At 42.2% G+C, this 21,534-nt stretch overlaps 1 protein-coding gene across 4 annotated transcripts in view; it reads left to right on the top strand.

Moving 5' to 3' along the window:
- Positions 1-15,093, top strand: part of PRRG1 (proline rich and Gla domain 1) — a 305,648-nt gene extending 290,555 nt beyond the window's left edge. For all 4 annotated transcript variants that reach the window (XM_069204609.1, XM_069204608.1, XM_069204607.1 and 1 more), the window contains one exon: positions 14,006-15,093. In XM_069204609.1, the coding sequence (XP_069060710.1) occupies positions 14,006-14,533 (528 nt within the window). In that variant the 3' untranslated portion in view covers positions 14,534-15,093. The remainder of the gene's footprint in view (positions 1-14,005) is intronic.
- The last annotated feature ends 6,441 nt before the right edge of the window (positions 15,094-21,534 follow it).

The raw sequence follows: 21,534 nt of genomic DNA, 5'->3' as shown, positions 1-21,534 counted from the left end.
GGTCGCTGTCACCTCTGCTCGCAGGGTGAGTGAGCTTCAGGCCCTTTCCTCAAAACCTTCATACTTGTCTGTGCACCCTGACAAAGTCATGTTGCGCACTAGGGCTTCCTTTCTTCCTAAGGTGTTTACACCCTTTTATGTAGGCCAGTCAATCAAGCTGCCTACTTTCTACGCACCCCCACATCCTTCCCATGAGGTGGAGAGACTCCACCGTCTGGACCCAAAAAGAGTGTTGGCGTTCTACCTCAATCGTTCTAAAGATTTCCAGGTGGACGATAAACTCTTTGTTGGGAATGTGGGTACGAAAAAAGGGAAGGCTTGCAAAAGCATACCATCTCTCGATGGGTGCTTCTTTGCATTAAAATGTGCTGTGCTTTGGCCAAAAAGCAACCTCCTGAGGGCTTGCATGCTCATTGCGTTAGCACGTGGAGTTCCTGTCCTGGATATCTGCCAGGCACCTACGTGGGCGTCCCTGCACACGTTTGCTAAGCACTACTGCCTGGACAGTCAGGTCTGTCTGGACTGCTATTTTGGTCATTCGGTCCTGCAGGACTTCCTAGTATGATCTTGGTTCGCAGCCCACCAGCGAGGATGGCATTGCTTGGGTATCTATTCTAAGGTAAGGAATCTGCAACTAGAAGTCTCTATCAGATGTACAAGTTACTTACCTTCGGCAACAAAATATCTGGTAGAGACCTATTCTATTTGCAGATTCCTTACCGCCCACCCATCCTCCCCACTTGCAAACTGATTTCTAGGGACAGGGATTCCCTCTTTCAGGTCCTTAGCTCTGGCGCACCAATCTGTGTTCCTAGTGGCTCTGCGCTTTGGCGTGGAAAGTCGTTAAAAGAAACTGACGTCACTGCGCAAGGGTGGCGTCTATATACTACTCCCAACGTCATCATAGCAACCACGACGCCAATGATGCCCTCGAAGTCGACCGACGCCACCTGCCGAAGCGCAAGGGTATTGCTTGAAGAATAATCTCCAGATCCAGTCTGATGCCTTGGGGAAATTCTAAGGTAAGGAATCTGGAACTAGAATGTCTCTACCAGATATTTTGTTACCGAAGGTAAGTAACTTGTACTTCATTACTAAAGGTAAGTAACTTGTACTTCACTGGAAAACCAAAACAAATGGGTTTGTGCAATTATTTTATTATTTGTTATCTAAGAAGTGAGGTTAAAGATAGACACACAAAACCTGGGGACATTTTTTTATCCAGAGTGTTTATACAGTTGAAAAGACTTTAAAAAAACATAACTTTTCCCAGCATTTGATTCCTTTCCAACAACTTCTAAAGTGGCTATGCTTTACAATGCAATTGCCAGTTCAGTTATGTGGAGGTAGTTGTAGGATGGTAGAAGAAGAATGTGGAATAACACCCCTAGATCGTGTTCCATAGCGACCATCCACATCAGATCTAACCCTTCCCATATGACCTTCAAGAAGCTACTGAAAGAATTCCTCCTAAACCAACCCTCACATCAATAAGGGTCTCTCACTCACCACCCCTCCTTCCTCGAATCACCACCCTTCTATTCATAAGAACCCTTATGTATACTCATTCTACAATGTGACTCTTGACTCATGTGTGTTTCTTATGTTTATTTTCTATTCTGTTGTAAAGCGCTCCGTTACCCTCTCGGTCTTGCTAGCGCTATAGAAAACTCAAAATAAATAAAATCCATCAGTCCTTTAATTTTTTATAATTATAATTCAACTCCTCCAAAAGTGTGTTGACATGTTTCGGCCTGAAAGATTAAGGGCCTCCTCAGGACGTAAAGGGAACTTAATCATTAAAAACAAATATATATGTACAAATGTGAACAGAGAATATATCTGCATTGTGCTCACCCAGGTGGCATGCTTGTGTTTATAGTCGTCCCCCCCCCCCGCCACACTGAACTACCAAACACGTCTCCCAGTGTGCCCCCTCAACAGCACATCATCTAGTTATCACCCCGTGCTCACTCGAGTTGAAAGGGGGTACCTTATTCACCAGTCTGTAAGAACCGGGTAGAAGTCAACATCCACAGGCAAAAAGTGGCAAATTGCAATATACTGATCCTGGAATGCTCTAAAAACTTCTGGTGAATAAGGTCCCCTCTCTTACAATCGAAGTCAGCACGCAGTGATGATTAGATAATTAGATGATGTAATGGTGAGGGCACGTTGCTGCTGGAGTAAGAGTAGAGTGGTTAGTGCTTCTGGAATTCACGTTTGCAGGCTCGACAGTCAGCAATACTGAGACCAAAGGAGGTGGAACAGAGTGTACGGAAAGTAAAGGGAGCCAACAACACAAGGAGGAGGCAGTTGGTGAGACATGCGGAGTAAATAAACTTCGTTCAAGACATGCCAGGATGGGCAGCCAGGTCCAGGAAAAGCTCAAAGGAGACACGCAAGGATCAACGTGGGGCAAAGCTGAAACCAGTCGGTGGGGTGAGGATAGGGGACAGACTGGCAGCAATCTGTAGTTATACCGTGCACCGATGTCCATGCAGTGCTCCCAGCATCTCTTCCGGTCAGAAAAACACCCGCAGTTCCTGTCTCCACCCTTTGCAGTGGCTCCCAGTGCGAGGCGTTGGAGAAGGCCATTTCCATTAAGGGCATTTTAATTCCACGATTTGCAACAAATGGGCTTTCACTGCCCATGCATTGCAACACAATTAGCCCGTTGGCATTGTAAGGATTTGTGGTGACTGCAGCAAATTCCTGCCGAGTGCTTCTTTCCTTTCCTTGGACATTAATCCCATATGTCTCGTGCTTTCAAAAAGTACTTTGATCCTTACCTTCAGGTAGCATCGATCCTATTTTTTTTTGTTTCCAACATGTTAGTGACTATTTTAATTTGTATTTGTTGTTATTAAAATGTTTGCAACAGTGTTTATTTGACTTGCCTGAAAAGGCAAAAGCATACTAATCGCTCTTGCTTGTGGGTTTCACCTTGATTATTGTAATAAATGCATTCTCGAAACTTGTATTAACTTCTATCGTCCACAAGGTGGCAGTATTTAATATGAAAAGAAAATACTTTCTCTGACTCTTTCTGACTATTTTCTGTCAGTACTGTTTTTTTCTCAGTAGGAGATTTTGCTTTGCATGTCCTTTATTTCACAAGGAGGACATGCGTTAGATCCAGCCTTTCTTTCTTGTTTTGACTTTTTATGAAATGCAAGGTCAAATGAATATTTTGGTTCCCAGTTTCCCACTTCTTTGTTTGTTCGGTTACGTTTATTTTAGGTGTGAATTCACCGCCTGGTTTTCGAAATCCGATTTCTATATTTTTAGCTCAAAACACAATGAATGAGTCAAAATAGATAAAATGTGGCCCTCTTGCTTTAACGTGAATATTAAACGTGTTTAAATTGCCAACTCCATTAATTTCGTATTATTTAGCACAATTACTCGCAATGCTAGATATAAAAGCGAATGTGTAATTTTGATAAACCCATTTGCAGCTCGTAAAACGAGTGAATGACTTTGATTTTTATATTAACATTTTAACGGTGCACTTTTATATGTTAAAATGCCGATGGTGTGAAATACGTGATAATACACTTTAACTGTTGACTTCAGTCCCCGCATTTCATTCCTGCCATTGCACCGAAAAAAATAAGAGATGGGCATTTTCTAGCCTTGGCTTCGCATTTGGTCCCTTAGAGAGTACTCTTGCTACTTCAGCTCTCAGAAAGTAGTGAAGGCAGCAACAAGAACAAGTCTTAGTAAAGCCAAAAGTCTGAGTTTAACGTGCTATTGCAAGCAGCACAAGTACAAATGAGAAACGAAGGGAGCACTGTATGTGAAGCCTTGCTTGTCAGCACTGAATTCTTCAACACTCAAAGGGTGCATGTCACTCCTACCTAAATGCTACCTGTAGCGTGTTTGTGAATTAATGTGCATATTCCACTAGGCAATGGAACTTGTTTTGTAAGATTTACCAACAATAACTCTTGTGTTTAGGGAGTACCACATTATCCGTTTTCAACAACTTGTTAAGATGAATCTTAAAAAAATAATACATTTGTTCAATTGTAGTCTGGAGTGGTTATCGCCCTTACGTTTTATTTCATTACAGAACTGTCACTTGTTTCTTTTTCCCGTGCACAGTTCCTAACTCAAGCTGTATGGGAATAAAGTTTCTCTCAGCACCGAAAATGTGTCACCCCACCAACATCAGTGTTTTCTTTCCTCGCCAGCAAGCGCAGCAATGCAATGACTATTTATTCTTCCTTGTAACCCAGACACGCTGATTATTACATTGGCTGGACGACATAGGCTCTCTGCTATTCCCGTTGGGGCCCATACTTTAATTTGAGGAGGGTAAGAACCTCAGCCTTTTTTCAATTTAGAACTGTTAATTCACCTGTCACCAAAGAACCACTAAGGATTCTCACTAGTGTTTTGATTGTCACTGGCATGTTCGTTTGGCACTATATATTATTAAACCACTGTGTTCTTAGTGAATCCTTTGTTTCTTCTTTTAGGTTCCTGTATCACAAATTTAACCTAGTTTACCATAACTGTGAGGATTAGGTATGATTTTTCTGAGGTCCTGACGAATCGCACCAAGATCTTTATAGACTTATTTTAGCGAGAAACATGTTGCCCTTCTTTAATTAGGGACAGTGTAGGGATGTCCAACTGCCATACACATATTTGGTCCCTAGACTATATGGTTCACTCACATCAAGCCTTACTTTGTGAATAGGGTAAGACAGATATTATTCTTACTTCCCCTTACCTAATTTGTTTTCAATCTTGACAGAGGCCCACATTCTCAGTAAAATATTTCACTATAGGGTCCTTCTAGTCAATTTTAACAGTTCATTTTACCAATCCCACATTATTGCTTTCACCTACAGCAATTCTCTTCAGGAGATCTCCGGTAAAGAGCCCACATGATGGGGCCTTCAGATATTGCAGTGCCGGTCTGACGAGGAGCAAAGCCCGATAATGAAGCATGTCACCAATTGGTAAGAGAGGGCACTTGTTCCTGATTCAGGTTACCCATAAGGGACCGTTCTTGATCTCTTCTGGATTAGGGGAAGATCTATATTGAAACATTTCCTTTGGAAATGTGCATCCTTTTTTCTGTGGCTTGGCACTGGAGCCTCCTTTCTGCCACAAGTAGTTATGCACTTTCCTGTAGGCTAATCCATTACTTTGCCACTTTTTATGCACCCCCACAACCTTCTACGGAAGAGGAGAGACTCCACCCCCTGGTGGAAAAAAGATTGTTGGCATACTACCTTGATTGTACAAAAGAGTTCCAGGTGGATGACCAAACCTTTGTAAGGTATGTCTGTAGGAAGAAAGGTCTGGCAGTGCAGAAGCGGACCATCTCCAGTTGGGGCGTACTACGCATTAGATATGCTACGTGCTGGCCAAAAAGCAACCACCTGAGGGTTTGCATGCTTATTCTACCCATGGAGTTCCAGTACTTGAAATGTCAGACGGCAATGTGGGCATCTCTGCACACGTTTACCAATCACGCCTAGACAGTCAGGTCCATAGGGACGGGCAGTTTGCTTGTTCGGTCCTGCAGGACTTTCTCTTATGAAGTTGGTTTGCTGACCCACCTCTGGGGATGGTATCGCTTGGATATCTATTCAAAGGTAAGGAAGCTGCAGCTGGAAGTCTCTATCAAATGAACAAGTTACTTACCTTCGGTAACACTTATCTGGTAGAGACAATATCTAACTGCAGATCCCTTACCGACCCATCCTCCCAGCAGATCCCTTACCGACCCATCCTCCCTGCTCTACAAACTGATTTCTGAAGGGCAGAGACTCCCCTTTCAGGGCCTTAGTTTTGAGGCACCAGTAGTCAGTTTCTTTATGGCTCTGTGCTTCTGGAGTGGAAAGTCGTGAAAAGAAGCTGACATTGGAGTGGCACCTATATGGGACAGGGCGACATCATAGCTGGGAGCAGACAACGACAGACACTAAGCCGATCAACGCCACCTAATGGTGCACTGGAGTACTGCTCACAAAAATATTCCGGATCCTGTCTGAAGCATGGGGAGAATTTAAAGGTAAGAAAATTAAGTTACCTCTTTGCGGGAACACTGCTGGAGAAATGTTTCTGGATCCAGTCTGGTGTCTGGGCAGTATTCTAGGGTGAGGGGTCAGCAGTTAGACTGTCCACCAGAAAGCATTTTACTGAAGGTAAGTAACTTTTTCTTTAGGGTTGTGTCAGGTTGGAAGTACAGGGTTGGGTAATAAGTCTCAGCTTGACTTCACAGGTGAGTCCTCATGCTATCTATGATGGTGCCTTTTGCTCTGAGGTGTTCTCTATTTGGCTTTTGAACTGTCAGAGCATAGAGATACTCGAGAGATGAACTGCATAGCACACATCTGCTCAGCTATTAGTCAGATGCCCACCACCTAATGTAATCATGCGGGGAAAATTAATGTCCTCCCCGTATTACTATGGATTAAAGAAAATTAGTGGCACTGAATGCAGGTGAGAGTCTAATTGTGTGGATGTTCAACCCTGAATGTGGGTGACACCCACGAATTGTGGGTAACTTGACAGGTTGGGGAAGGTGTCTTTTTAATGTATTAGTCATCTGATGACCTCATTCACATATGGTTTTTGTACATTAAACTTTTGATGGAGGTTTTATTTAGGTGTGTGTAGGATGTTTAAATCTTTTTTTCTGTAAAGTAAAACATTCATGGGCTAAATAAGCAAAGATGTGGTATAAGACATCCAGGAAGGCAGTCCAATCCGTAGTACACTCAAATAATCCACTGCATTACCTGCAGGATAGACTTGAAGATAGGTGAAAATGAGATAACATTTGAAGAACATCCATTGTAAAGCTGTGAACGGGGCTATGCGTATAATCCCGAAACACCTACAAACGGGTTGTAGAAGGCTGGGTTACAGTGGCAGCTGACAGCTTTAGGGGGGCTGGCAGGAAGAACACACACACTCATTCTTTCACACACGCACATCCATTAACAACATTCATAACATCCAAACATGCACGCATGCACCAAACATTCATTTTAAAAGATCACACACCTCCCCCACCCCCATTTCAGCCTCGGAGATTCTAGGAGGGTTGGCATTGCTGCCTTCCCAGGTCAGCCAATGAGGGAAGGCAGCAGTCACAGAGTGGGATGGGGTTAGTGAGACTGCTGGCCCTACCCCACTCTGTGACGAAGTGCCACAGATTGACACTCGCCCTGGGCGCTTCAGGGCTTAAACCTGAAGCGCCCAGGTCGAAGTCAATGTGTGACGCTTTCCTCGTCACCCGGGGAAGGGCCTCGAGGCACCTTTGCTGAGCCGAGGAGGTCACGCCCATAGGAACTGTGACCTCCTCAGCCCAGCAAAGTTCAACTCAGGTAGCCAGGAGTCTGCGCAAATCGCGCTTGTCTGCTCCTGGCTGCCCGACCTGAACATGAAGTGTGTCTGACAGGCTGCCCTTTTTTCAGCCTGACAGACACTCTTCATGAGGGGCAAAAAGTGAGGAAGCGTGGCCCCTCCGCCCTAAAGGACGGGCCGCGCCTGTAAGAGAAGGGTTTGGAAGGAGGGTTTATATATCAGTCTTTGGATCGTTGATTTGATAAATGACTTGGGAGTGTGAAATGGCAGAGGAAATAGTACGAGGGGTTGATTTCAAGGGATTTAGTAGCATTTCAAAGATTAAAAACACGTAGCATTGGCTTCATTTTAGTTCCCCCCTTGCTATAGTGGCAATGGCAGCCGCCAGACAACTTCTGATGTACTACTGATAAAAATACATGGAAAATCAAAAAATATATATTATGGGCAAATAAAATAAGGAAAGTGGCTGGATGTGATTATTAGTAAAATATTGAACTGGCAGGAGGGCTCAGTGAGTTAAACCGTCTGCTGATATGCTCATATCTGCCGTTCAAATCATGGCAAGTGCTAGTGACTCTTCCATCCTTCCATGCCTGGTAAATTGAGTATCATTTAACCGGGTAATAGTGACACCTGCTATTTACAGCGTTTAGAAACTTCAGAACATGGTAGAAAGCGGCATCTAAAAACAAATTGTTAATCATGGTCATTGGTTGTGAGGATTCTGGCCTAATTTTAATTGCTGAGTCCACAAACTCTTTGTAGAGCCTTTGGACCCAATTATGTCAACTCAACAGTTAGGTAATAAAATAGGTAATAGAGCGAGCAGATTGTTTTGCAATCTATATCAGGTAATGCTTTTTGCACTAGGGCTAAAATGGCACAAAATTATTTTGTATAATTTTGCTGTCCTTAACCTAGTAAGAACTTAATCGTCCTTGTTTCCACTTTTAATGTTTAAATCAAGCTTGAGAGGAAAAAATTTTTTTTTTTAAGTAAGCAGACAAACCAGGCAACATAATGTTGATCCATTATTCCTTATTAAAAACTCAATTAGGCAGTAAAATAATTTATAAACAAAAAATTTTAAGTTTGGTGTCACTGCCAGTTCTTCCATTTTGGCCAGTGGTGAAAAACAATCTCCTTTAATTTTGAGTGTCAGCAAAATGTGTTTGTGCATAACTGAGAACGTTACATAGTAAAAATGGTACAAAATGCCTTTGCTATGGAAAGGGCAATGTTAACTTAATCAGGTCCCTGATCGTTACTGGCAAAAGTCCTACTTCGCTTTTTAAGGGACACATCTCATCATGTTTTTTGCCTTGCTTAATGCTTGACTATATTTTTAGGCCTCTATGTCAACACTGCCATCTAGACAAATATTGTATTTGCCTTACTAACGGATGTGCTGCAGGGACGCAGCCTGCACTGTTGTTTTGGATAATTTGATGGGAAGTCTTATCCCTTTCCACCAATTAAATTTTCTTTGAAATGCACCAACATGGGATACCATTTTCATTTTGGATACCTAAAAAAAAAAAATGTTTCGCGGCTTCTAATATTTTTGTTGACTATTCTTTTGTTTTGGATGCATTTAAAGCAATCATTCTGTGACAGAAGCTATCTTCTGAGAGAAGTTTGTAAACTACTCCCTCAGATAGTAAATTTCTATACAAAGTAGGTTGGCCCTGTTGGTGACGTCGTCATATATTGATAAAACACTGTTAACAAGGCTGTTTTCTTTCTTCTAGAGTGTTCAGCTAGGATTTGGGCCGCCATCTGATTGCCTTGCATGGGTTTTCAACACATGAAGGCAAAGTCAGCCAGATTATGTATCTAGTTGACTCACTGTAATGTGATCTTACTCCATTTGGGCTCTGAAGTCTCCGAGAACTATAATGAAGTGAATCACTCTCCTTTGTATCTTTAAAAAAAAAAAACAATTTGAAACATTGAATTGCATCTTACTTGACTTATAGATCAAACTTAACAAGCATTGGCAAAGCAATTTATCTCTCTCCTATGCAAGAGCTGTTGGCTTTACCAATGTCTTTTAGTCATGTTATATAGCAGCTTTTCAGCTTAACTAAAAGTTGGTTGAGTGACATGGGGTGGGGCGGAGTGGCCTAGAGTGAAATGGGGCGGAGTGGCATAGAGTGGAGAGGTGCAGAGTAGAGTAAAGTGGCAGAAGGGACCATACTTAAAATCAGCACAAAGCTCTGAGGTATAAAGGGGATGAATGCCTGAAAGTCAACAAAATAGGCATGCTACTAGAAGAGTCATGAAGATGTAAATATGTTGTTAGTGTAGCCTATATACATTATCAAAGCTTAAACCAACCCACATAAAATGTTATTTTATTTTAATTGTAAGAGTAAGCCAAAAGATGCAGGCGTAGTTATAAATGTGTTTGAAAATAGGACGAATAGCGAAAGCAGCACGGGAACTGGAAACAAGGGAAGTGTCCTGATATACATAACTCAATCAGCAGACGGACACTAATTAAGTTTAATGAATCTGTGATTGGTCCATGCTCCACAGAAATAAAAGAAAGTGACGTCCGACATGTTTTGGCCAATTAGGAAGCAGCAAAGAAGAGTGACAATGAATATTAAGCAATGGGTGGGCTCCAACCCCTTTTTGTAAACAATACCCTTACAAGCGAGCGCATAGGCGGTCACAGGAAAGACCTCTAAATTAACTGGTTTATCTTAACTCTTATTTGGGTTTCTCACCAACAACCTCCTTTGACTGGTGGATGCATGATAGAGGCATGAGCTCTTGTTATTCGTTGGTAACAAGCAACCTAAAGAAATTTAACAATGAGTGTAGTAGCTTATCTTAGCTCCTTTGTGGTCCTCAAATCTGCAGTGTGCTTGACTGTTATGTGCAATTTCAGCCCATTCACAATCTTGGCCCAAATTGATTGCAGCAATTGTGTTTGCTACTATCAATGCAAAAATGTTAATATCGTCAGCTGCAAAAAGACTGAATGCTTGTGTGTGTGTCAGCCTGTGTGTTTTACCAGTAAATTTGACTTTTGTGCCTTTGGTATTAGGGTTTATCATTGCTGTGAATTTTGATTTAAAATGAATCTTTGTAGATTTACTATGCTAGATGCAAATTTAGAAACTTTCATTTTCATTTCCTTTGTAAATTTATTGTGATTTCTCTGTGGCACGGCACATACCTTGACAATGTATTCGCGGAAAAGAAGTACTTGTTTGAGATACCAGGAGAATAATGGGATCAGTCGCTTTTGGAGCTTCTGTTTAACCCCTTGCTCGCCATTGACATAATGGTTACATCCATGGCTGTGCCTGTGAGCCCCCACCCCTGGGTCAGAAACCACTAGACACCAGGGAATTTTAAAAAAATATTATATTTACGTATAAGGGGAGCGGCCCCTTGGGCAAGGGCCATTCCTCAGGGTGCAAATAATTTTAAGCCATTTCTGCCCCCCCCCCCCCCCCCCCCCCCCCCGGGCGGCAGAAACCACTAGACACCAGGGATTGGTGTGTGTGTTTTGCTTGGGGGGGGGGGCTGCCTCTTGGGCAAGGGTTGCTCTCCATGGGGGCACATTACTGTTGGCCATATCTGCCCCTCTCGGGGGGGGGGAGATCAGCCTATTTTTAGAAGGCCCAAGGGGGGCAGAAAGCCCACCAGAGACCAGGGAAGATTTTTTTTTTCCAAAATAAGAGGGTGGGTTTATGGCCATACCCCCACCCCAAATAAATGGGGCCAAAGTTGTTCTGCCCACCAGTGGGCAGATGGGGCAATTACCCCCAATCCACACCCCGGAGAGGCAGAAAGTCTTCTAGATGGCATGGAATTTAAAAAATAAATAAATCTGTGGTGGCTACCAACCAGTATGGGCCTGGTTATGCCCCCACCCCAACTGAAGGGGGTAACAGTCTTTCAGCCCTCCCCCCGCACACTAAAACATCTTATCCCACGGCAAGCAAGAAGACATTTGATTATTTTGGGTTTTGGTTTTACATTTGGGCCTTGAGAGCTTGGTAACTCTCAAAATCGTCCCACTTGGAATGGTGAGGGCTGCACTTTTTTTTACTTTGAGACGCTGCCATGTAGAAAAATCCACAAGACCCTGACACATCTGAAAACGAAACATCTGGTTGACTCCAGGGTGGTGTGCTTCACATGCACCCGCACCATTTTCTTACCCACAATGCAGTGCAAACCTCCAACTTTGCTGGAAATAACACATTTTCCCCACATTTTTTGTAACAGAACCTTCCAGAATCTGCAGGAATCCACAAAATTCCTACCACCCAACATTGTTCCATCTATACCGATAAAAATTCTGCTGCACTTGTCAGCCTAAAAACGTAATTTTTCAAACTGCCCTTTTGGACCCTCTTTGGTTCCCCCTCAATTTCAACAGGTTTTTGTCTCTTCCCTGTCACAGGCACTTGGGCTACCTACACAAGTAAGGTATCATTTTTACTGAGAGACTGGGAGGACTGTTGGGTGGTAGGAAATTTGTCCTGGTGCGGTGATGCTACACAGAAATATGGGGGGAAAAGTGTTTTTTTAGCTAAATTTGAGGTTTGCTGAGGATTCTAGGTAAGAAATCATTGGGGAATCCACGAAAGTCACACCTCCCTGGACTCCCTTGGTTGTCTAGTTTTCAGAAATGCCTGGGTTTGGTAGGTTTCCCTAGATGGCTGCTGAGCCCAAGTAAAAAAAAAACGCAGGTGAGGTATCATTTTTATCAGGAGACTTGGGGGAGCGCTGGGTGGAAGGAAATTTGTGGCTCCTCTCAGATTCCAGAACTTTCTGTCACCGAAATGAGAGGGAAAAGTGTTTTTTTTTGGCCAAATGTTGAGGTTTGCAAAGGATTCTGGGTAACAGAACCTGGTCAGAGCCCCACAAGTCACCCCATCATGGATTCCCCTAAGTGTCTAGTTTTCAATAATGCGCAGTTTTGGTAGGTTTCCCTAGCTGCGGGCTGAGCTAGAGGCCAAAATCTACAGCTAGGCACTTTATAAAGAAAATTTCAGATTTCAATGTAAAAATGTGATGTGTCCATTTTGTGTTTCCTGTTGCGAGCAGTAGGCCTAACCACGCAAGTGAGGTACCATTTTTATCGGGAGACTTGGGGGAACACAGAATAGCAAAAAAGCGTTATTGCCCCTTGTCTTTCTCTACATTTTTTCCTTCAAAACGTAAGACAGTGTGTAAAAATGATATCTATTTGAGAAATGCCCTGTAATTCACATGGTAGTATGGGCACCCCGGAATTCAGGGATGTGCAAATAACCACTGCTTCTCAACACCTTATCTTGTGCCCATTTTGGAAATACAAAGGTTTTCTTGATACCTATTTTTCACTTTTTATATTTCAGCAAACTAATTGCTGTGTACCCGGTATAGAATGAAAACCCATTGCAAGGTACAGCTCATTTATTGCCTCTGTGTACCTAGGGTTCTTGATTAACCTACAAGCCCTATATATCCCCGCAACCAGAAGAGTCCAGCAGACGAAACGGTATATTGCTTTAAAAAATCTGACATCGCAGGAAAAAGTTAGAGTAAAACGTGGAGAAAAATGGCTGTTTTTTTCACCTCAATTTCAATATTTTTATGTCAGCTGTTGTTTTCTGTAGGAAACACTTGTAGGGTCTAAATGGCCCCTTGCTGGATTCGGAATTTTGTCTACGTTTCAGAAATGTTTAGCTTTCTGGGATCCAGCATTGGTTTCTCACCCATTTCTGTCACTAACTGGAAGGAGGCTGAAAGCACAACAATTAGTAAAAATGGGGTATGTCCCAGTAAAATGTCAAAATTGTGTCGAAAATGTGGTTTTCTAATTCAACTCTGCCTGTTCCTGAAAGCTGGGAAGATGGTGATTTTACCACTGCAAACCCTTGATTGATGTCATTTTCAGGGAAAAAAACCCCAAGCCTTCTTCTGCAGCCGTTTTTCCCATTTTTTTAAATTTTTTATTGTTTAAAATGAACTTTTTGCTGTATTTTGGCTAATTTCTTGGTCTCCTTCAGGGCAGCCCACAAAGTCTGGGTACCTCTAGAATCCCTAGGAAGTTGGGAAAAAAAAGTACGCAAATTTGGCATGGGTAGTTTATGTGGAGAAAAAGTTATGAGGGCCTAAGCGTGCCCTACCCCAAATAGCCCAAAAAAGGCCTGGCAGCGAAGGGGGTTAAAGCCGGTGAAACACATTGTTGAACTGTTTTGGATTATAATTAATTTTTATTGAAAACATTTTTTGACGAATATGATAGTAAACAACACAGTCACCATTATATTTTTTTTAATAGTGGGTACGTCCAATGAGGTATGTAATTTCAGTGCTCCTGTTGGTCACGATAATGCAGATGACTTGAAATTTGTTGTGGATTAAGAGGACAATTAGCTTCGTGAAACTAAGGAGCTTTTATAAGATAACAGTATAAAAGATTTACAGTCTAAATGATTGGTGAAATGCAAAGATGCTGCAACCAAATGGTTTTGAGTTGTTCAATGGTATAATTTTTGCATTCGATTTATAAGCCTATAAACACATACTTATTTACATTATTTATTTTGAGACAGAAAGAGGCAAGCGGTGGGAGATTCCTAAACACTTGTTTTTTGGGATGTCGTTTGTGTCTGATGTGTCTAATAGATTTTCTTTGTTTTTTCAGAGTGAGTTCTGGAAGGATTACACGAGTGGACTTCAAGGAGACACCAGTTCTGGCAGTAACTGGTATCCATTTTATCTCGCCTTCCCCCTGATAATCGGCTTCTTCATAGTTCTTGTTGTCATGCTAATTGTGTGGAAATGTTTATTTCGGAAGAAAACTCGAAGACAGAGTGCCTATGTCCACAGGGGAGCCCGGGACACAGTGGGAGAGAATATGACAATGTCAGATGGTAATGTACGTCTTCCGCATCAGTCAAGTGTTGTGGTGTGCCCCTTGGAGGAAATCTATGCCGGTGGCGGAGTGCCTGACGGGTTTCCGAGTTTTGCCGGTATGCGCTCTGATTCAGTGACCACTAGGTTGTCCAACTGTGAACCTCCCCCTTCGTACGAGGAAGCCACTGGAGAGACAGGTGTCAGGAGAACTGGAATAACCGATCACACTGATCCACCTCCGCAATATGAAGAAATTGTAAGCTCAACCTCTTCCAGGGTCGCCACAGTAGCACCTCTTGCTTCTAATATCAAGTGAAAAGCAGAAGAAACAAGTGCCTCGGAAATGGATGACTTCTTAACATCACTGATGGAAGGATGTCACAGCCCTTTCTCTGCTTACTGTTGACCTGACTGAGTGTTTGCAAATATTTCTACTTTTTTCCCAGTTCTCTTAAGACGTCCCACCCATAAATTTGAGACTTATTCTGAAAATTCTTTCAGGAAAACGCCTTTGGGATTTTTTGATTTCACTTGCCTAATTACACGTATTACACGAAAACACAATGAAACTATGCATTTGACTGGAGTTTGGGATGTCTAGATGTTTGCGGTTACCAGGTCCATGTTCTCCAGAAACACATTGGTGTACAGTTGCCCTCATATGGTCATCCCTCTGCTGTTGTGGAAATCTGACACTTGTTTTAGTTGATTTATTTACAAGATCCCTCACCGAATAACATGGTGCAAAACATGCACGCCAAAACACGTTGTCTCATTTTGCTGTGGTGTGGGTGCTACTCTTAGTAACTCCCAGTGCATGACTTGTTCGTCAGTCATTTTTTTGTCATAAACTTATTTTATTTTGCTTTGCATTAATGTTAAGTCTTAAAGACGTTATGATTTTTTTTTTTCGTGAAGGGCGGACAATAATGCCACCAAACTACCACTAGCCTAGCCTTCTATATAATGTGTGTTTTCAGAATTTGCACTGATCTAAGTCAAATCCAATCAACTCTTGTCCGACTCCTTATTTTACTCTTGAATTCTGTTCAGTCTCCTCTTAAGTTTTGATTCTTTTTGAAGTGTACAGTGTTCCTGCCCATCAGGCTTCAGAGGCCTTTACCGATCACTACCCAAATTACAGTGAATAAATCTATCTCTGAAGTTTTTCTTGTGTAGTAAAAAGGCGAGGGGAATCTTCTTCCTGTGATCAGCAGAGCACACATCTTTGTTTCGCCAATACTGTCAAGCATTGAATCAATGCAACAAGCACTGTCGAATGGGTAAGTAACTGCTTTAATGGATATCAAGGTGCTGCTCCTTTGATTTGTCCATCATATCTGTGACCTTGTCAAAAAAGGTTCCGCAAGGTATATGCAGCTGACCCAGAAGTAGAGTTTTTAGAAGGCAATATAAATAGCATGTTTTCTAAGATAGGTGGTCACTTTAATATTGTCTGATTTTTTTTTTTTTTTTTTCTTCTTTTTTTTCTGAATCAGTAGAAGTTGAAGTGCCTGGATGTGAGCCATGTTCAGTGTTTCACCTTGATACAAGGACCGAGATACCCATGTGTGATGATCTCTTCTTGAGTATAATGTTTATATAATGTAGAGGGCTTACAAGGCCCAAACCTGAGAAGTACTGAATACCACTTTGGATAGGTCTTAAGGGATTTTTATGTTATGGTGCAATTTTGGGCCATTTTTATCTTTTGGATAAGTAGACGAGTGAACGAGGTTCTTGAGTTGAAGGAAGTGTATGACTGCTCTTGTAGTCTTCAAAGATTAACAGTTTAAGTTTTAGATGGTCAGCTATCACAGGGGCCCTGGGTGTCAGGAGTAGTTGCTTTTTATACTTTAGAGAGGAAGTTGTCGAAGAAAAGCTATGGTTTAATGTTGTCGAGGCTCATGATTTCAGCTGTACAACAAGAGCCCGGTTCCCACATTCAAACTGAAGAGTTTGTGGGAGTCAGATTCCCTGTGATCAGAGGTGTCCGAGCTGCACCAGTAGCCTGAATTCCACTGCACAGCCCAATGAGTCCGAGTATGGCCAGGAACATTCCCTTAAAATGTAAGCAGTCTTTGCAGTGTTCCAGGATGGTGTGTCTTAATTGCTAGCAGGCCTCCCCTCCTCCTTATACATATGTCACCTATGTAATATGACTAGATGCCGTCTATTCTATTCTGACACTCCGAGTTGATGGCAGAGAAGGCCAGGTTGGTGATGGAGCATTTTCAGTGTATTTTTATTGTTTGAACAGATGGGGTTTGGCAGAGTGTAAAGACGTATCCATAGTATTGTGCACTCTGTTATTTCAAACAGGCCTGGAGTGTAGGTTTTCCAGGTAATGCCCTGTGTGTGTCACTGTATGCTGAAGCTGGAAGCTTGCTTTCACTATACCCATGAGCAACATCAAATTGAATTGGAGACCCCACTTCTTGGATGACGTCTATTGAGTGAACGTTTTAAGTTTTAAGACCCCCGTAAGTAGTGTGGTGACCACCACGTTCTGCTGAGGCAGTGGCTCGAAATTGATACAGAGGAGTGGAAGGATGCACTCCACCTGTCAGGAGATGGGTCTGTGGCTTTCACAGAGAGCTAGGCCGTTCTCTGGCCATTTTTCTTGTTCGACTAAAGGTCTACGTTTAGTGTTTCTGCTCTATAAGCTGGTATAGAAGCAGGCCTGCGCTCCGTGGGATGTTAATCCTTTATTTCTGGCACACAGTTGTGGCTGTATTATCTTAGTTAACAAGTGGGAAAATTCCACTCAGCACCGTGATGAGTAAATCATTGGCATAGAAATTATAATAACTTACCTCTTGTGTCTTAAGCAAGGCATTCTGCCTACATGTATTCATAATTACCTCTGGCCAGGGCTTTCCATTGCAGGTCTTTTGGTTGAGGAAAAAAAATGAATATGCCTTTATGATCAAAATTGAGGGTTTATTTAAGCCACTGTTACTACTCAGTCCTCCCTGGGCTTTGGTTGGGTTATTGTGTGGAGTTTAGCTGCTACGGTTTGCACTTAAAAGCAAATCTGATGAGTTCTAAAGCATCTCGTACCATTAGTAGCTAGCGCAACCTTTGTAGAATGTGTCCAATCATTTTAGTCGTTTCTGACTACGTAAGCGTAGTTTCCTTTAAAGAAACAAGGTAAAACATTGACAACTTTTAGTGGTGTCAAGGGGGAGTGTAGGAGGATAATGGAACCGGGTGGGCTATCATAATTTTTCAGACCACCCTCCTCCTAAAAGGATAGACGGAACGCTGCACTTTGCAAATGTTTACTATAGTTTACCTATGCTGTATCTGCAAGCCAATATATCTTTCTGTTCTGTCTGAGGGGGCCACAGTTTATCTGCTAAGCTGAAATTAGGTTTTCCTCTTCACTCTTTCAAAACCTCCTGAACGTGGCACGTTATCCTTTGCTAATTTTCTCCTTTCACCAGAAATATGTTTGTTTTTAGCTCTGGTTATCAGACTGTCCCTGATAAAGCCCTTTAAGTACCCTCAGGCCAGTGTTCCAGGTTGTATGGCAATAACAGCACACTTTTATCAAGGGGAAAGTTTAAGTTTACAATTGGAAGTATGTTACTTTCTGTGGTAAATTGAAGTTGCATGCATTTTACAAAATGAAACATTTCATTGTCCAAATGTGATGTTATAATGCACAGTTCTTTGCATTAAACAACGCAAGTTTATAACACTGTAACCTTTTCTTAAGAATAGGTTTAGAATCTTTTTTTGGGCTCTCCGTTGACCTCCTTTTTTGAAGCCTTTGTTGCCCTGGCCTCCTTTTGTGGTGGTTCAGTCATGTATAGTTTGTTTTTCTCCATCTGAAAATACATCCAGCTACTTTTGTAGTGCCTAGTGAATTGGTTAGGCCTGGTCTACCTGACACCTTTTAGCTGTCTGTACGTGAAAGCCCTTTGTGGATCTACCTTAACATAGTGACTTAGTCAGCTCATTGGTTGGCTTTATTGTCGCTCTTTTACTTGCTTCTAATTCACTGCTTTGCCTTCCTCTTCGTGTGTGTGTCCTTTTGCTGAGGCTTAGTCTGTTTACCATCTTTTTGATTAGCTGACTTGTTTCCTTCTACTGTTCGGTTCTCGGAAACTACTATTTTATTTTTCTTTAAGCACTCCATGATAGAGCATGTGTTATCCAGCTCTCTCCCTTGTGTAATTCTCCCCTCCCGCCAGATACCAGTTCTGCGCTCCTTGTTGCATTCTCCCTCATGTGCTGCTCTCTCTCATATGTGCTCCACCACCAGATCCCCCGTGCTTCTTGTTGATATCTCCTTTTTGTGTTGCTTTTCCCCTATTCTTTAATTCTGTCGCCCTCCCACCAAGCTGTATTGTGTTGCACCCATCTCCTCACGGTTCTTTTATTATTTATTTTGAGCTAAAAAAAATTTACATTTCTTAGAGGGTCTGGCTGGCAGAATGGTGCTTTAGTGCAATTTAAAGTTATTCTTTTTATTTACTGTGGCTTCGTCTAGCCCGCTTTTGTGATATAGTCAGTATGAGGTAGGTAATGTTGGTTGCCACCTTGCACTTTATTAAAATCTGACCAGGATCGGACTGGGACAGGAAATAGGCCTAGCCACCAAAATAGAAGTGGGCCCCATTTGTGAATTAGATAGCTAAAAATGTAGCCTGTGTTTGGAGTTTTAGGCAGTTTTGAATTTGTAAAAACACGCTGTATAAGTGTTATGTAAGGTATAGAAAACAGATTGGTTTTGAACTTGCTAAAGCATGTTTGTTTTAATTTCAGGAAAATTAACCATAAAAAAACGGCTCAGCAGACCATAAAACAGGCCCGCAAACAACGAAATAAAGCAACCCACAGGCTGACCTGTCAGGCCAGCCCAGTGGAAAGTCCCATGTGGATAAGTATGACCCTGTCCAGGACATTGTTTTTATTTTTTTATTCACTTACCTTATACCAGAAATGGGCCCTAAAAAGCTTCTCTAAGACCTGTCCTTGGCTCCTGATGCAGAACGTAGAAACCACTGCTTCTAGGCAACTATAAACAGCAGAATCTATGAATAAAGCATGGCGCATGTTCTTAAGGATGCCATCAGACAGTTCCTAAATGTCTTAAAGATAACAGAAGCATAGGTGGACTTCAAGCCCACCTGTTCAGCATTTAAAATTGTTTGGCAGTTTTTAGTAAAATAAAGGTTTATTTTCAGTATGCAATAGTATGTAGATTTCCAGATAAAGAGAGCTGTGGGGCTCTACAAGTCTGATATATTTTTAACATGATGTAAGATGGCGTAGGACTTTACAGCAGTTTCGAGCCTGCTGTCCAGCCCTTTTTGGTATGGAATGTGATATTTCTGACATCTGTTACTACTTATCACCAGTCTCAGATCGGTAAGGCGCGCCAGCGGCCGATGGGCCAGTGGCAGAGGCAAATTGGTGGGCTGGTTTTTCAGTCTATTCAGCAGCCCAACCTGCTTGGGCCATCTCAGACGCCTGACCGGATGCACGTGAAGTCAGGCCAGCCAGCTACTTATCAGAGGCAGAATGACTATGGACTGCTCCAGCTGTGACAGCATGAGGTGTGCCTGCCCCCCTGGCTCCCTCCACGTGTAACAGAGGCCTTAGGGAGCTGCTGATGGGAATTCATTAGCACTCACTTTGCAGAGGACTGGGGCAGGGGAGAGGCCTGGAGAGTCAGGGTGGTGGTGAGAGACAGGCATGGAACTCCTCAGTTTATTTGTGGCCCCTTCCTGTCCCTGGAATAGGAGGTGGGATCATTCTGCTATTATCCTTTGTTTGCCAGATATCAGTTCCTGTACTCAATAGAGAGAGGTTATGGCCTTAACTAACTTTAATACTTGAAACCCAGTTTTGAGTCCCAGCGTCAGCTCAGCATCCTGTGATTCTGGGAAAATCACTATCTACCCGGGCCTGAAAAGAAATTACTCTGACCTTCTGTAATGTTATCTGGTGCTCATGTAAAGTGCTCCATCACCTCTGTGCCAAGTTTGTGCTGTATAAGACTAACTGCATGTATGTGAGGAAAGTGCATTTAGACTCTAGCATCATTCCATTTATCAGAACTTATCCAGGATGCTAGCAGCAAATAAGACAAAAATAACAGCAGTCTCTGAGCACTGGAGGGCCTCTCCTTAAGTACTGTAAAAGATCTGTGAATATTTAAAAAGCCTACACTGAGTGTAAAAGGCCTAAAGATAAAGAGGACTGTCATGGGACCTTGGGTTGAGAAATAGTTCGAGCACCCGAAAGAGTCTTATTCTCTGGAGACCTGTCTGTGGGCAGGAGCTTTATAAATCAAAGTGTAAGAGCCTGATTGGACCCTCCAGTGGAAATGAGCTTAAGGGATCTGAGGGTAACTGCATTCTTTGGTAACTAACTCATACTAAGTTAGAATCTTGAGGCTCTAGTGAGGGACAGCATTTATATTCCGCACACTACCCCAAAGCTGCTATACCTGCTCATTTAGTATAAGCAGGGGCCACTGGTCACTGCAGGTGCAGAGAAGACTGAAGACCTAAGAGTGAGTATGAGCCTCTGCAGACCTCTGGTCTCTGCCAAGTAAAAACCCTTATGGGTGAACAGAAACGTGAGACTGGTGTCAACCAGGACATTCAGGAAGTGATGATTAAGCATCGGCTACGGGGCCTGCAAATTCATGGACCTTAGGGTGAGCAAGAGATATATAGAAAAGCTGTGGGTGTATTGCAGTGGGATAATTTCGCTTCTAGTCTTGACAAAATATACTGGCCCTATAAGTTTTAAAATACTTTTAATACCGAAAATTATACCGACATTAGCTCTATGATCCTAACCCAACAGCGTTTTGTGTAAGGTTGCAAACTGCGAATGTGGGCCACTTTTTCTTGGCTGCCTGGGCCAAATTATGGCCCCAGTCCAACTCTGCTTATCACACTCAATGTTCTATTTATGAGCTATCCCCTATTTATTGGCTTACGGTCTTTTTACTTCTCGTGCAACCAATATTTTACTGCTCATTTAGTTCAGTGTTTTCGAATATACATGTTTTTCGTTTATTCTCAGGGCTACTTATTGCACCTATAAACTTATGCAACGTAAATAGATTTTCATAAAATGAAGGCATACGCATAAAAATATTTTTAGGTTTCGCCTCTCTAAAAGTTGCAGGTTGCTCTAGTTTGCAATATACAACTTTTTTCGTTTGGGATTTACTTTGCACGGTATACTTGCTTGTGTATTTTTATAATAATTTTTTATTTAGAACCTGTGTTTTTTCTCAGTTGACGTAGTACATTGCAGGTTAACAAAGTTATTTTAGGAAGAACA

This window comes from Pleurodeles waltl, chromosome 8 (assembly GCF_031143425.1).
Source record: "Pleurodeles waltl isolate 20211129_DDA chromosome 8, aPleWal1.hap1.20221129, whole genome shotgun sequence".
NCBI classification, from domain to species: domain Eukaryota; kingdom Metazoa; phylum Chordata; class Amphibia; order Caudata; family Salamandridae; genus Pleurodeles; species Pleurodeles waltl.
The sequence above is the reverse complement of the archived record's forward strand: the minus strand, read 5'-3'. Positions and strand labels throughout refer to the sequence as shown.